This window comes from Podarcis filfolensis (genome assembly GCF_964270895.1).
Source record: "Podarcis filfolensis genome assembly, chromosome: 15".
NCBI classification, from domain to species: domain Eukaryota; kingdom Metazoa; phylum Chordata; class Lepidosauria; order Squamata; family Lacertidae; genus Podarcis; species Podarcis filfolensis.
The window spans coordinates 16823070-16839567 of NC_139618.1; the positions used below are offsets into that span (position 1 = coordinate 16823070).

Sequence of the window (16498 nt, forward strand, 5' to 3'; positions counted from 1 at the left end):
GTGGCTGCAGGATCCAAAGGCAAAAACAAGCAGATGCAACTTTCATCTTTGTGGTGATGCTGCAATCCAGCTGTGCAAAACCAGAGGTTTCTTTCTACACACACACACACACACAGACAGACAGACAGAGAGAGAGAGAGAGAGAGAGAGAGAGAGACCATCTCCAGGACAAAGGATGGTGCAAAGAAAGGTCAGAGAGAGGTGTGGCTTAGGTAGAGGGCGTGGCCTGAAGAAAGTTCCAAGAGTTCAATGGAGAGACTGTAGGGTGGGGCACATTTGGCCCCCAGGTCTGAAGCTCCCAACCCCTGCTTTAGGTTGTTCCATTTTCCCTCTGGAGACCTGAATCCGCTCCAGTGGACCTTTTACATTCTGCATCCTTGAAAAGTGACCAACCAGATGTCCCATTTGGAAACCAGCAAGCAGGATTCAAGCACAAGAGTGCGCTCTCTCTCTCTCTCTCTCTCTCTCTCTCCTCCCATGGTTTCCAGCAACTAGAATGCAGGAGCTTTATGGCCTCCACCTGTGAAGGCATAGCATAGCCACGATGGTTAGTAGCCATCAATAGGCTTCTCCTCCATGACTTGGCCTAATCCTCATTTAAAGACATCTAGGTTATTGGTCATCACTGCCTCCCAAGGGAGGGAATTCCATAGTTTCACTATGCCTTGCCTGAAGGAGTCATTTCCATTTCTTCAAATAGGATGCCCCTATTTTCATCGGAGAAATGTTTGATGGTATGATAATTGTGAATGGGATTGGTGAGTGACAGGTGTTAAATCTCAACCTTACCCCCCCCCCCGTGTGTGTGTGTGTGTGTGTATGAGAGAGAGAGAGAGAGAATTAGTGAAGTCCTGGGAGAGGTTTGCACACCACTTGATTTTTCTGTGCTTGATAAATGCAACTCCAGGGATGAATGAAAACTGCACTGGGCATGGTGATTCTGAGGTGACAGGAGTTTTTTCTCTGTTTGTATTATAATCCCTGTTGGCTCCAGCCATAGTTGTGGCAGTTGTGGAGTGACAGATGGGGCAGCCAATATGGTCCAGATGTTTTGGACAACAGTTCCCATTATGCCTGACCATTGGCTGTGTTAGATGGGGCTGGCCCCCCTTGGCCTGCGTTCACTGGGAGTGGATCTTTCAGCTTACAGGTGGTGTGTGTGTGTGTGTGTGTGTCTCTAAGCCATACCTGGAGATGTCAGGGATTGAACCTGGGACCTTCTGCATGCAAATGCTCTACCCCTGAGATTCAGGGCCTCCCCAGTCCCATAATCCAGTGATCTGTCTGATAATTCCATTCATGAGATTCTGTGCCCTTAACTCCCTTGGAACAAGAATTGACAGTCTCCTTATTATTGCATCCTCCCCGTTCTTTGAAAAGATTTATTCCTGGTCTATGATTTTGTTTTAATTATACCCCTAACGTGTAAACAGTGAGATGGCATCAATCAGCAAGTGCGCTGCAAATATTGATGTACGGGGGCGAGGAGATGCAGATTTGGGGAGCTTTGCATTGCCATTCTGATACTGAGAACCTTGGACTTGGAACTAATTAAACTCTACAGAGGGCAGGTCAAGTAGCTGGCCTCATTATTCCGGCTGGATCGCTGTCTGGTTTATATAGAGAAAAGCATTTGTTAATTACTGCGCTTGGTAGCACCACTAACACTGGCATTTATGCTTAGAAATGGTAATATTGGAGTTTCTCTCTTTAACTCTTCCACTACCATCGCTGCCGCCGCCAGTCAGCAGTGCTTCTGTCACACATTTCCTTGCACACACACTGCAAAAAGCCCTTAACCAGCTTACCTGAGAGATCACCATATTCAGTGCTATTTTTCTAGAAAAAGAGGTGCTGGAGCTCATTATGAACTTCTCCCTTGTTCTCTGAGAATGGCAATGGTTCCCACATGAGAGGTGGCAGAGCTGAGCTCCTGCTGAAAAAAAGCCCTGACCTTATCCTGTATATGCCCATTTGATTACTTGGCTCTCACTGTTACAGGTGCCACCTTTGTAAGAAATCAATCTTTTAATCTTTTACACTTTGGAGCCTTCCCTGTACTCATTTTTGGCACCTGCTAAAAAATTTTGTCACTTAGGCACGCCTATCCAGACATGTAGAACATTGACATATGCTTTCATCTGTCTTTCATTTGTTGCTGATTTTATTTTTAATGTGTTCACTGATGATTTTATTGTTTTATTCTCATTGAGTTTGTTTTGCAATCAAGTGGTGAATGCATTTTATGAAGTAAATAAATGAAAGTCAGGTCTTGGGAGAAGGTTTTGGCCTCTCCTACCCGGAACAAGCAAGCCTTAGGGTCCCTCATTCATGCCTGCGTAAGTGAACCACCATGACATGTTCTGCTTAGGGACAGTGCTTAAAATTGTCAGGGGCTTCCTCATCCCAGCTTCAGCCAAATCGTGCCTTCTAAAAAAAGTAGTTATGCAAGCATCAAGGAAACAGGAAAAGACCTGTTAAATCTAGTCCAGTATCCTGGTCACATAGAGGCCAACTAGATGCCCATCATGGAAATCCAGCAAGTAGGATTTGAGTGAACAGTGCCTTCTCTGCTTGGGATTCCCGACAACTGGCATGCAGAGACATACTAACTATTTCAGTATAGTATGGCAACACAAGAACGGGGCCTTCTCTGCAGTGGCTCCCTATCTGTGGAATGCTCTCCCCAGGGAAGTTCACCTGACACCTTCATTATGCACCATAAACGTTCCTTTTTAACCAGGCCATTGGTTGATTGGATTGACATCCTATGCCCTTTTAAAATGTGGGGTTGGGGGGGGAGGTTATTGGGTTGTTGTTTTTATTTTGGTTATGGATTTTGTGGTTTTATATTTTGATTTTATTCTGTAAACCGCCCTGAGACCTGTGGGTATACAGTGGTATAATAATAATAATAATAATAATAATAATAATAATAATATAGGGAGAACACAGGCATCATGGCTAGTAACCATTTATAGCCTTATCCTCCAAGAATTTCTCAGAATTACCCAAGATATTGGAGCAGGGGCAAGCTTGTTTTCTCCTGCTCCAGAGGGTAGGACCTGAACCAACAGCTGCAAGTTACAAGAAATGAGATTTCGACTAAACATCAGGAATAACTTTCTGACAACAAGTGCTGTTTGATGGTGGAACAGATTCCCTGCGTACAAAAATGTGCTTACTTAAGGGAGATTTGTTCTAAAGAATTTTCCTCGGGGTATTAAAAAATGGAAATTCAAAAATTGTGGCACAAATGTGGAGAGCTGAATCAATGGGGGTGGTGATGGGAAACTGAGAGAACCAAAACAGACAGGTCTTCCCATCCCTCCTGCCAAGGGATCCCACCCCCCAGGGGCTGATGGGAATTGTAGTCCAAAGCATCTGGAGCGTCCTAAGCACCAAGTTAGGGAACAAGGCAGTAGGACCATCTTGTGAGCCAGTGTGGCATAGTGGTTAAGAGCGGTAGACTCGTAATCTGGTGAACGGGGTTCGCTTCCCCGCTCCTCCACATGCAGCTGCTGGGTGACCTTGGGCTAGTCACACTTCTTTGAAGTCTCTCAGCCCCACTCACCTCACAGAGTGTTTGTTGTGGGGGAGGAAGGGAGAGGAGAATGTTAGCCACTTTGAGACTCCTTCAGGTAGCGATAAAGCGGGATATCAAATCCAAACTCTTCTTCTTGTTGCTCAAGGCAGCTTTTTGACAGCCAGGATTTGAGTAGGGGCAAGCAGAGTGGTTTTAACCAGTATTTTTAATGTCACCCCCCCCCCACACACACACCACTACGACACACATGCAGGGATTTAATCCTGCTATTTCTGCTCCACTTTGCGTTCTAAACTGTTCTGGCCAGTTCTCCACCCGAGGTGAAGCAGGATAAAAATTTAAAAAAACCGAACTACATCAAAATCAAATCAGAGAAAGAAATGGACATCTCTGTCTAAGTTTGTGTGACTTCTTGGCTTCTGAATTGGCCCACTGCCTGCCCAGCTCTCACGGAAAATTGATGTATTGTTTTAATCCAATCATTCTGTTTAAAAGACAGGAAACTGTATTTCAGCCAGTACGTACAAACCTAAGAACAGCCTTGCTGGATCTGGCCCATCTAAGGAGGGGTGTATCTAATCCAGTATCCTGTTCTCACAGTTGCCAACCAGATGCCCCAGTGGGGAGCCCACAAGTGGGGCACAGAAACCCTCTCCCCTCCTGGGGTTTCCAGAAATGGGCATTCAGAGGCATTGCTGCCTCTGACTGCAGAGCCAGAGCAGGGCTGTATAGAGTGGAAAGCTTTCTGAGAGCCCCGATGCTTTCCCCCAAAGCTAATGGAGAAAGCACGGAATGCTCCCTCCTTCCACTGCCCCAATTTCCCTCCATCATCGCAGTGTTTCCAAGAGGAAGATGAGGAGCCCAGCTGCCAGCCGCTGGAGTCCCATTGTCAGAGACAGAGAGGCTACCTGGCTGCTTTGCTAAGTAAGTCTCCTCCATCAGTTCCCTTTGTACTTCTGGAGGTGGGCATCTCATCAGCAGCCCTTAAAGGATTCCATTGTGAGCCGGCATTAATTCCCCTCTCTGCTGTTCGGAAGTGTTCATGCCAAGGTAACAAAAACCACAGAAGATGAAATGCAATTTTCATTACTTCTGCACTGAGCCCAGATTACATTTTGAATGGGAATTACTCCCAGAAGGTGGGGAAGACATGTAGGGATCCATTTTGTCGTGCTGCAGAGAGCACTCCATTGCTTGTCTTGCTCTGTGCTTCCTGAGAAATAATAATAATAATAATAATAATAATAATAATAATAATAATAATAATAATAATAATATTGCGGTGTAGGCTAACCAGATGCAACAGCAAAATTGTTTTCGCACGACACATTAAGTTGTCAGGAGTTCCTAAATGAAAAGATCAATAATGATAAATGAGATTCCCTGAAAGTCGGCTTTTGTGCTACTAATGTTTCCCCGTAATAAGCAGCCACAGGGGAGGGGAAGCTGCGTTTGAGCACAGAGACAGGCGGAACAAAGGTTGGCAGAAAGGAAGGATCTCCGAGGCCCAAAGGGAGCAGCCGAACAGGGGCTTCGGGGAATCCTTTTCCTCACGCAAAGACAGAGTGCAGGTCAAATCCCTGCTCCAAAGAAGCTTCAGCAAGGAGGGCACAGCAGGAGGGGGGGATGCATTTGATGAATTGTTTGCAGCTCTTAAAGGTGACCTTTAAATAATAAAACCCAAGAAAGCAGCAGTCTGGGATAAGGGGGTGGAAATGGCAAAGGAGCAGATTTTGGCTGAACGTTTAGAGACACTTCCTAATTGGAAGGGCTGTTCAACAGAGGAACAGGAAGGGCCTCAAGAAGAGGGGGCTCTCCTTTGAGGGAGTTGAGGGGCCTTTTGCCAGAGATGCTGAAGTTGCGCTCCTAGACTGAGCAGCAGGTTGAACTAGATGATCCAGAATGTCAGGGATTCTTTCGCCATGATTCCTATGTTGCAGGAGATTGGACTCGGTGATCCTTGGGGGTTTCTTCTAACACTCCACTCATATGATTCTATGATCTCCAAGGTCAATATCCAACTCTTTGATTTTACACACTCACACACAGAGAGAGAGAGAGATTCCATCCAGCACAATGCCCTTAATGGCCACAGGCCACTCAGCAATACAGTGGTACCTCAGGTTACAGACACTTCAGGTTACAGACTCCGCTAACCCAGAAATAGTACCTTGGGTTAAGAACTTTGCTTCAGGATGAGAACAGAAATCGTGCTCTGGCGGCACGACAGCTGTGGGAGGCCCCATTAGCTAAAGTGGTGCTTCAGGTTAAGAACAGTTTCAGGTTAAGAACAGACCTCCAGAACGAATTAAGTTCTTAACCTGAGGTACCACTGTATTTAGAGTTGCCAACTATCCAGAACTGAACGTTTTTCTCCTAACCAATTTCCAGATCAGGAAGATGGAAGGTCAAAATAAAATTATATGGTCAGCTGGCTTTGCTGTTTCTGAACTTTCATTATGGTTTGTATTTAGAAGAAGAAGAAGACGGCCCTCAAAGTGTGGTTTTCGGCACATGCACTACGTCACGTTGTCCTTGCAAATGTTTTAACTTTCCTTTGACTACAAAGTACTCTGCAGCACAGTCAATAAATCTTTGTGCTTAAGAAAGATGTGTGTCTTAAGAAAAGAAAGGAATTGTCAGAATGAATTCTTCACACGCTCTAGAATCATAGAATAGAATCATAGAATCATAGAGTTGGAAGAGACCACAAGGGCCATCGAGTCCAACCCCCTGCCAAGCAGGAAACACCATCAGAGCACTCCTGACATATGGTTGTCAAGCCTCTGCTTAAAGACCTCCAAAGAAGGAGACTCCACCACACTCCTTGGCAGCAAATTCCACTGTCGAACAGCTCTTACTGTCAGGAAGTTCTTCCTAATGTTTAGGTGGAATCTTCTTTCTTGTAGTTTGGATCCATTGCTCCGTGTCCGCTTCTCTGGAGCAGCAGAAAACAACCTTTCTCCCTCCTCTATGTGACATCCTTTTATATATTTGAACATGGCTATCATATCACCCCTCTGTGACACCCAGTCCTTGCAGTTTCACCGCTTCCCATCTGAAGGCGGACAGCACTTTATTTTGCACTAGTTTATACTCCTATCATTTTTATGTGCAGTCGCCAAGGCCATGCTAGAAACTAGGCTGCGGGACATAGATCACCAGGAACTAATCTCAGCTGTGGAAAAAACATGTTCCCCTCTTTATTTTCAACTCTCTCTGGTGCAGGAATTTAACCTTAATTATTTACAATTTTTGTTTAACCCGCAAGAAAGAAGGGCTTTTTCGCTGGCTAGGTTCAATTCTAATCCTTCTAACCTCCTTTGGGGTAGGTTTGCAGGTATGGCAGAAGGAGATAGGATCTGCCCATGCGATGCTCACCTGGTGGAAACTCTAGTTCACATGGACCTTAAATGTAAAATGTATGTTGATCTCCGCCAACAATTTTTAGACCATCTATGTATCCCAGTATGAAAACCAGAAACAGAGGTCATACGCTTCTTATTACAGGGGAAAGATCAGGAGCTCACCAAGACAGTAGCTAAGTTCCTCTATTTGATTTTTTGTCGCTGAAGTATGCTGCAGGATCCTGCGCTTGCTGGAGACCCACAGAGGTGAAATAGAGTGCTCGCCTCCTCTTCTTCCCTTTGGCAAATGACTGTATTGTTGAAATGGCGACAAGATTGTGCTGGCCTATTTATTCTGAATGTTTGTAAGTGATGTCAATAAAGGTTTGATTATGATGATTTTTGTGTGCAAAAGGCTAAGTATTATAAACTCACCTAGACGTTCCCTTGGAGCACAGAGAAGCCAACTTGCTTAGCACAGGGACAGGGAAGCTTTTGCAGCCAGAGGGCCGCATTTGCTCATGGACAGCCTTCCAGGGGCCACATGCATGGGGTTAGACAAGATGACCCCTGAGATCTCTTCCAATTCTACAGTTCTATGATTCCTCCATCCAAGCAAGGGACATCATGCCAGTTCACAGTTGTATTCTGGACCCACAAAAGCAGTCAAGGAGGATGTGGAGGAGGGGAAGGGGTATGGACTAGCAAGGGGTATGGCCTGTGGAGAGACCTGAGGACCTGATAGAAAGCTCTGAAGGGCCACGTTTGGCTCCTGGGCCTGAGATTCCTCACCCCCTGCTTTAAGAGAAACTGCCCCAAGTCATGCACATTCTTTGCTTTGCTCTTATCTTTGCAGCCGGAATGTGGAGGCTGACAGAGAAATGGTGATGATGCCAAGCCTGCCTCGAAGGTTCATGCGTGAGATGGAATTTGAACGCAGGGCTCCCAGGATCAAAGCCAACCTCTTATGTCTGGTGCCACACTGCCTCTCATGCTGAGGTAAGGACTGTGTGACAGATGTACTTGAGTGAACTTCACTGGGCTAACTCAGAGACTTAGACTTCTTCTGTGGAAGCCAAGGTGGGAATGACAAGTGGGGAGAGTGCTCTTGCCCTCAAATCTTTCTTGTGGACTTCCCCAAAGCATCCGGTTGGCCACTGGGACGAAAGAATGTTGGACTAGATGGGCCCTCTTTGGCCAGATCCAGCAGGGATCTCCTTATATTGATTGGCACTTATAAGTTAATTTGTTAGTAAAAGCTCACCATGTCTGCGCAGAGGTAAATCTTATGGAATTCAATGTGGGCAATTCAGTGTCAGAGTTTGGATCCAACATTAGTTAGTTAGTTAGTTAACATTAATGAATTGGGTAATTTATCAACTTCAATATTTACTTACTTTTTTATTTGGCAAAATGGATATACTTCTTGGATATAAGGAAACCGCTAAGCAGTTTGCAAGAATGTAAGTGTGACTTTTGACCATCAAGGAAGTCTCAAAGTGACTTGCAAAGATTACAGAGAATTTTCTTCAGCTGCTCCTTGATTTAGACTTTCGCTTTCCCCAGGGCTCATCTCCCTAATCACATTGCTTCATCTTACTCTATCCATAAAGCCACAAAAAGATCAAAGATAGAGAATTAACAGCATTGGTTAGGGTTTAATAGGATTTGCAATGTATGGGCATCAGGAAGCCTACTGCTGTCTTCTCTCTTTCATGTACAGAGGAGGTGGTGAGCACGTTCTCTGCAGGGAATCCTTCCTTTGTCTGAAGCTCAATGATAGGTTTTCTGGCAGGTTCTTCTTTTTCTGTTTTCTACCACAAAGGGCTTCCATTAACAGATGAAGTATCTGCAAAAGACCCCTGGTTTGTTGGAGATGGTCCCTGAGAAGATCTGACAAATAATTTGCACCTCTGTGTTGTTATCTAACAAACACAATTCATTTGTGTCCAGGCAAAAGTAATGATAGCTGTCGGATGAGCAGAGTGTCTATGCTTTAATGAACAAAATTTTTAAAATGGCACAGCTCTGCACATATTTGACTCTGGCTCCACCCAGATGTCATTTAAGTGGTTTATAAAATCAATACATTATTAAAATACACAGTAACAGTCCATTAGGTCATGAAAGCACCCTTAATTAAAATATACACTAAAACAAACAATTAAAACAAGAAAGCCAGTTCTGGGAAATGTTTAAACAGGTGTGTGTATTCAGTAGCTGGTGGTATGCCAATGCTGATGGGGCATCTCATATTTCAGCAAGCAACCCTGGTGCCACCAGTCATTACAGCATAATGCAGACACAGATCCTTAAGGCTAATCTTAAAATGTCTTCACCTACCAACAGACTAAGCACCAGGTGAGCTTACCTGGGAAGAACATTCCATAGCTTAGGCACTGCAACAGGAAGGACCCTTCTATGCGGTTAACATTTTATATGGCAGCTGAATTATGTGCTTTTTCAAAAAGCTGCAAAAAGGACTATCTAGTGTACTTCAGATAGAGCAACCTCACATGTGTTCAGGAGAGTTGTTTTGATCTCATCTTCTGTTTCTTGTTCTTTGCTGTAGCCCAACCATGGCTGGAGATTCTAGAATCTTCATGAACCAGGACATGGAAATTGGCGTTACTCCAAGAGAGCATAAGAAGATTCCCAAGCAAGTCCGGGATGATGTTCCCATCGCCACTGACCGAACGCGTCTCCTGGCAGCAGAGATCAAGAAGCCACGCCAGCGCTACATGGAGAAAAGCGGCAAGTGCAATGTGCACCATGGGAATGTCCAGGAGACCTACCGATATCTCAGTGACCTTTTCACCACCTTGGTGGACCTCAAATGGCGCTTCAACCTCCTTGTCTTCACCATGGTCTACACCATCACCTGGCTGTTTTTTGGTTTCATTTGGTGGCTCATTGCTTATATCCGAGGAGACCTGGATCACGCAGAAGACGAAGACTGGATCCCTTGTGTCGACAATCTCAGCGGGTTTGTTTCAGCATTTCTGTTCTCTATTGAGACGGAGACCACCATTGGGTACGGCCATCGAGTGATCACTGAGAAATGTCCAGAAGGCATCATTCTGCTTTTGGTCCAGGCCATCCTGGGCTCCATAGTCAACGCGTTCATGGTAGGGTGCATGTTTGTAAAGATCAGCCAGCCCAAAAAGAGAGCGGAGACCCTCATGTTTTCCAACAATGCTGTGATATCCATCAGGGACGAGAAGCTGTGTCTCATGTTCCGGGTTGGGGACCTGAGGAATTCCCACATAGTGGAGGCTTCCATCAGAGCAAAACTGATCAAATCCAAACAGACCAAAGAAGGGGAGTTCATCCCTCTAAACCAAACGGACATCAACGTGGGGTTTGACACAGGGGACGACAGGCTCTTTCTGGTCTCCCCTCTCATCATCTCCCACGAAATCAACGAGAAGAGCCCCTTCTGGGAGATGTCCCGTGCCCAGCTGGAGAAAGAGGAGTTTGAAATCGTGGTCATTTTGGAGGGGATGGTGGAAGCAACTGGTAAGCTATATGCCTGATATTTGTTCTGTCATTGCTAACCCTTGCCAATGTCAAACATGTTTCTAAATGATGTGTTATTCAGGTGTGTTGGACAGAAACTCAAGACCTGTAAGGCACAGAGAGGTTAGGCAAATCCTTGTGCTGATCATTGCTCATCTACCGGTAAATAGCAGACTAGGAGAGGAATGGTCCAGGATGGGTGTCACAGGATGGGTATCTCACATTCAGCCACGCTCCCATTCCATATTGTCGTACAATACCTGAAAGTTATGGGGGAATAAAACAGCTCTGCATGCACAAAAGTAATGACTAAATTAACTAAATTGGTCTGGTGAGTAGTGGTTTGGAACAGATAAATAATTTTAGGATTTGACCTCATGATAGTTTATTGGGTGGAGGAGGACTCAGATGGTAATCTGTATTCCTTCACTTACTTCAAAATGTGGCAAGCCAGTCCTGCTGTTTGAGGGGTTCCTCCTGCCCATTCTGTTGAATGGGAACCTGCATCCAATGGGCCCCCAAATCCTGGCCTGAAGTCACAACCTCATATTTCACTGAAGAGACCAAGGTATCCCAGCCAGTATATTTTAATTGAACTCAGGAGTGTGAATAACTGCACACAAAAGCCACAGTGTTCATGCGTGTCACATGCATTTTAACCTGCTTCACTTTAAAGTATACATGAGCAATGACTGGAACAGAGTTAGTCATCAAACCAAAACAAATGTTAAAATTCTCAAATAATTGCTCATTTTCGAGTTTGCATGTGCAGATCCTAGATCTCACAAATGAAGCAAGTGGCTGGATTCTGTATTTCTGTGGCTTGCAATCAAAGTTAGTCTTACTCAGAGTAGACCCAGTGAACATAATGGGTGTGACCAACTTAATTTAATGTTAATGAGTCTCACAGGCACCGACTCCCTGAGGCCGAGGCAGCTTCGGCCCCCCCAAATGTATTTTTTAAGGAGGCTGGGTCCCCTCAACTTTGTGTGGGTGTTTGGCTCCGTTCCCTGGCTCCTTGCGTCCTGATGTCATGTCACACACACACACACACACACCAGTCCTCTGGAGAAGCTGGCACCTCTGATGCATCTACTCTGAGTAGAACCTAGTTGGATACAACCTTATGAAACTTGGGCTTATATTGAATGTTAGTCCTCCTCAAAGAAGACCCACTGAAATTACGGAACATGACCTTATTGTGTCTGCTCTCAGCAGAATTAAGTTGTTTACAACTTTTCATGATTCTTGTGTGTTCTCATCTCTTGGGGATCAGCCACATTTCTACAATTGCCATTTGTTCCGATTCAATGGTAAACAGTGGATTTTCCTAGGGAAAGCAGTGGGACCCCAAAAAATTGCTCAGACACGGACCTGGAAATTTTGGACCTGTGCCTGGAAGTGTGGATAAGGATAAGCCGAAGGATAAGCCCAAAAATTTGCCATACAACAGAGAAAACATGTCATGTGTTGTGTCTTTGATAGATCTATCTGCATTAAGGATTTAATGGCTCTCTCTGTTGTTCAAAAAAACCAAAGCACTGATGATAGTTCCTTCAGGCACAATCCACCTTTCTGGACTAAAGCTGAGAATGGTCTGCAGAAACCTGATTTATCTCCTTTAGGGATTGAGAACCTGTGGCCCTCCGGAAGTTGTTGGACTCCAGCTCCCATCAGCCCCTGCCAATGGTCATGGACAATGGGAGTTGTAGTCCAACAACATCTGGAGGGCCCCACAGGTCTCCCTTCCCTGATACAGTGGTACCTCGGGTTATGTACGCTTCAGGTTACATACACTTCAGGTTACAGACTCTGCTAAACCAGAAATAGTACCTCAGGTTAAGAACTTTGCTTCAGGATGAGAACAGAAATCGTGCGGTGGCAGCGGGAGGCCCCATTAGCTAAAGTGGTACCTCAGGTTAAGAACAGTTTCAGGTTAAGAACGGACCTCTGGAACAAATTAAGTACGTAACCAGAGGTACCACTGTACTCCATGGACTTCGCTTATAGGAAACAGCATTATAATGAGCCAAGCGGTTTGTCCTTAAAGGCCAGTGTTTTCTACTCTGAGTGGATCTCTGGCAAAGGTCTCTCTCATCTCCTGCTACCTACCTCAGTCCCACTGGTGGAGGAAGGAGGGTGCGGGGGGTGCGCACCAGGTGTCAGTCCGCACCAGGTGTCAGCCGTGAAGGCAGGTGACATCGCTGTGTGGACGGCGCCCCCGAATGCTCACTGTGTGGGTGGTGGGCCGCTAGGGATGCTGCTGCTGTGGGTGGCTAGTGGTGCCCCGCACTTGCTGCGCAGGCGGCGGTCAGCTAGCGATGCTCACCATGTGGACAGCTAGCCCCGCCCCCACAGGCCAGCTAGCCTCGCCCCCGCGCCACTCCGGGTGCCGGGTCAGGTAGCTCCGCCCCTGCTCAGTTCCACCCAACATGGGACTGTCCTGTTATCACTGGACTCCATCATGGCTAGATTATGGGCTGAGATTGCGAGGGTAGTTCAAAACATCTGGAGGGAACCTGGTTTTGGAAATGCTAATTTAATTGACTGCTAGGGAATGAGTTTGAGGCTTCCTGCATGCAAAGCAGATGCTATACCACAAAGCTGTGGGCCTTCTCCACTTAGACTCTTTCCTGAACCTTCTGTCATTTAGATTTTCAATATTTATAGAAAGAAGGAACTTTTAATCTGCCAGTGTGGGGTGGCTTTGAATTCGTAGCAGCGCTGAGAGCAGTGTGACCTGCGCTGTGTTTTAATAAGGTTGTGTTGGTTCTGGTCTTCTGAGGTATTTAACCATCTTCTGCAGAGAAGCTCACAGGCATCCTTTGATTAAAAAAAATCTGCAGCAAGGGCCTGGTCCAGCCAGCCGGGAAAACAAAACTTTCAGTGTTAATTAAGCCCCAGTGGGGGAATTCAGGGTTGGCTCAGGGAAGCTCACCCAGCTGGGAAGTGATTGGGCACACCTGAGACAAGACGGATGCTGGACTTGGTACAGGAGAAAATATGGGCCAGCTGTAGATATGTGTGTGTGTGTGTGTGTGTGTGTGTGTGTGTGTGTGTGCACAAACACACTTCAGGCCAGAAAGTTGAAATGAGACAGTGATGGCAGCCAACCTGGACAGCTTTAAAAGAGGATTAGACAAATTCATGGAGGAGGAGGGGACTACTGATAGTCACTAGCCATATTGGCTATGCTCTGCCTCCACAGTTGGAGGCCTCAATGCTTTTGAATATCAGTTGCTAGACACCGCAGGAAAGGAGAGGGCTCTTGCGCTTGAATCCTGCTTGCAGGTTTCCCACAGATTCTTCTAATTCTCTTAAGTCTGCAAGCATGGCATTTTTGGACCTAATGGCCAGAATTATGGGGCATGAAGTTTTTCTCCAGAAAGCCATGCTATACGGCCTCAGTCCAGTATACCTGAAGGAGCGTCTCCACCCCCATCGTTCTGCCCGGACACTGAGGTCCAGCGCTGAGGGCCTTCTGGCGGTTCCCTCACTGTGAGAAGCCAAGTTACAGGGAACCAGGCAGAGGGCCTTCTCAGTAGTGGCACCTGCCCTGTGGAATGCCCTCCCACCAGCTGTCAAAGAGAACAGCTACCAGACTTCTGGAAGACATCTGAAGGCAGCCCTGTTTAGGGAAGCTTTTAATGTTTAACAGACCATTGTATTTTAACGTTCTGTTGGAAGCCACCCAGAGTGGCTGGGGAAACGCAGCCAGATGGGCGGGGTATAAATAATAAATTATTATTATTATTATTATTATTATTATTATTATTATTATACACGGGCTATTGGGAGATAGGAACTCCATTTCTTCTTGATTCACATGGAGCCATCAGCAATTCAGACAAATGTCTGCACAGACTTCATTTAAAGAACATAGGAAGCTATGTTAGTGTTGTCTACACAGACTGGCAGCAGCTCTCCCAGGTTTTAGAGTCTCCCTCTAGAGATGCTGGAGGTTGAAACTGTGATCTTATGTCTGCAAGCAGGTGCTCCACCTGGTTGACTCTAGCAACAGATTTATCCCAATTCCCGCTGAGATCCTTTTACCAGAGTTGCTGTGGATTTAACCTGGGCTTGTAGGAAGAGAAACCCAGGCTCTGCCACATCTATTGAATTAGTTATTCTGAAATAATTAATTGTTGTCGGGGTCCATAGTAACAAAGGAAGCTGCACTAAACAGAGCCAGCCAGGTCATAGCATCACAGGTGTGTGTGTGTGTGTGTGTGTGTGTGTGTGTGTGCAGGATTGCACCACTTCCCCAAGCTGTGCTGGCAAGTGGGCAGTGCTTTGTCACAGACCGAGAACCCACCATGGGCTCACTTTTCAGTGCTTGCCACTGGGACTCCTGAAAAGCAATGATTTGGCCCCAAATCCACACAACGGAGCCAGTAATTTGAGCAGGAAACGAGTTTCAGTGAATGTATCCGACTTACCTTGATGTGTCTGGCCAGCACCTGCTCTTCATACCCTGTGAAACTGGGGGTGCTCAAAATGTACTTAAGAGGTTCTGGGAATATTCCAGAGTAATGCAATAAAAACTGGCTTTGCCTAGGTTGGAAGGCATCAGCAAACAACAACCAGAAAGGTCACTCGACAGCGCAGGGAAAGGTCGCCCTGTGTTTTCACAGCAGCTGCCTCTGTCTGCTCCCCTGTCAGTCATAGTTGCTGTGGCTGAGCACAGGAAGGTGGGAGCAGGCTGGATTTCACCTTGAATCTCTGGTTTTACAAGGGCGAAGGAGTTGCTTTTACAAAACTAAGATATGGGATTCTGGACAAGGCAATGGGTCAAATGGTTACTGGAAAATCTTACACTTGTTGATCATACCCACACACCATGCATTTAATGCACCAGGCCTCCCCACCAAAACCTTGGGAACTGTAGTTTAGCCACCTCATATACATATACAGTTCACAGTACCCTAAAAAAGTATAGTGCCCAGGATTCTTTGGGGGAGGGATCCAGGAGCTTTAAAACATATGGTGTGGATCAGCCAACTTTCCCTTTGGCTATCGGAATTAGGCACTTCAATTATTTGTTTTCAGAATGAAATCTGGTACATTTCCCCACCCCCATTGGATGCAGAAATCTGTTGCCAGACGTCATGTTTCTAAAGCCATCACACACCAGGAGGTGTGGCAGAACCTCAGTGCGTTACTAGTCTGGAACCCAAGAGCATAGCAAGAGCACTTCCATGTCAGACCAAGGTTCCACCTGGTTCATGGATGGCCAAAATGAAGACCTCCATATGTTGGGTTGTGGACTACAACTTCCACAAGACCTGGCCATTGGGCATGCTAGCTGGGACCGATGTGAGTTGTAGTCCAAAACATCCAGAGAGCAGCACATTGTCTATCCTGGGTCTAGTTCAATAATATACTTCCTATTGGGACAAGGAATGAAGCATTGCCCCATGATTGCCCCACTGGCCACTGTTAATCAGTGGTATTCTACTCCTACGTACATGGAGGCTCCATCATGACTAACAGCTGCTGATAGACCTCTTCTTCTCTAGGATCTCCCTGTAAAGCCCTGAATCCAATGTCTTTCTAAATGGAAACGTTCTGATGAACACAGATTTCTCCTATTTATTTGAATAACTCAATGCAACACAATGGTTGTTCTTAAGGAATTCTCTCCCCTGCTGAAACTTCCATTAACTCTCTCTTGGAGGCTCCACGAAAAAGCCACTTCTGTGACCTTCGTACTGCTGAGTGCAAGAAGATACACAAAGAAAGTGCATTTGCAAAAACTCTCCTCTCTTTTTCAATTCACTTTTTAAAAAAGATTAAAAGCAAAACTTGAGCCGTTGTGCTCAAGATTACTGCCTGAAACTTTCTGGCACTTGTAAGATTTCAAAAGACGCCAGTTTGATCCGATTCCCTGCCTTGTCTATTAGGCAGTCGTGTTATTTATAGAAAAGGAGTGGCTGTTGTGCCTCCACAAGCAGTTCCAAATTTTGTCAAGGTGAGCAGAAGGAAAACGGGTCACTGTGAGAACGAAGGACATCAGAAGGTCTTGGGTGCTGGATTGAGCCAAAGCATCCTGTTCTGACAGCGGCCAGCCTGTTGCCTCGAAGGG

The 16498-nt window shown here is 45.8% G+C and overlaps 1 protein-coding gene across 1 annotated transcript in view; it reads left to right on the forward strand.

Moving 5' to 3' along the window:
* Positions 1-16498, forward strand: part of KCNJ5 (potassium inwardly rectifying channel subfamily J member 5) — a 36683-nt gene that overhangs the window by 3091 nt on the left and 17094 nt on the right. Inside the window, exons 2-3 of the mRNA XM_083588853.1 lie at positions 7751-7893; positions 9467-10413. Of these exons, the coding sequence (XP_083444979.1) occupies positions 7862-7893; positions 9467-10413 (979 nt within the window). The 5' untranslated portion in view covers positions 7751-7861. The remainder of the gene's footprint in view (positions 1-7750; positions 7894-9466; positions 10414-16498) is intronic.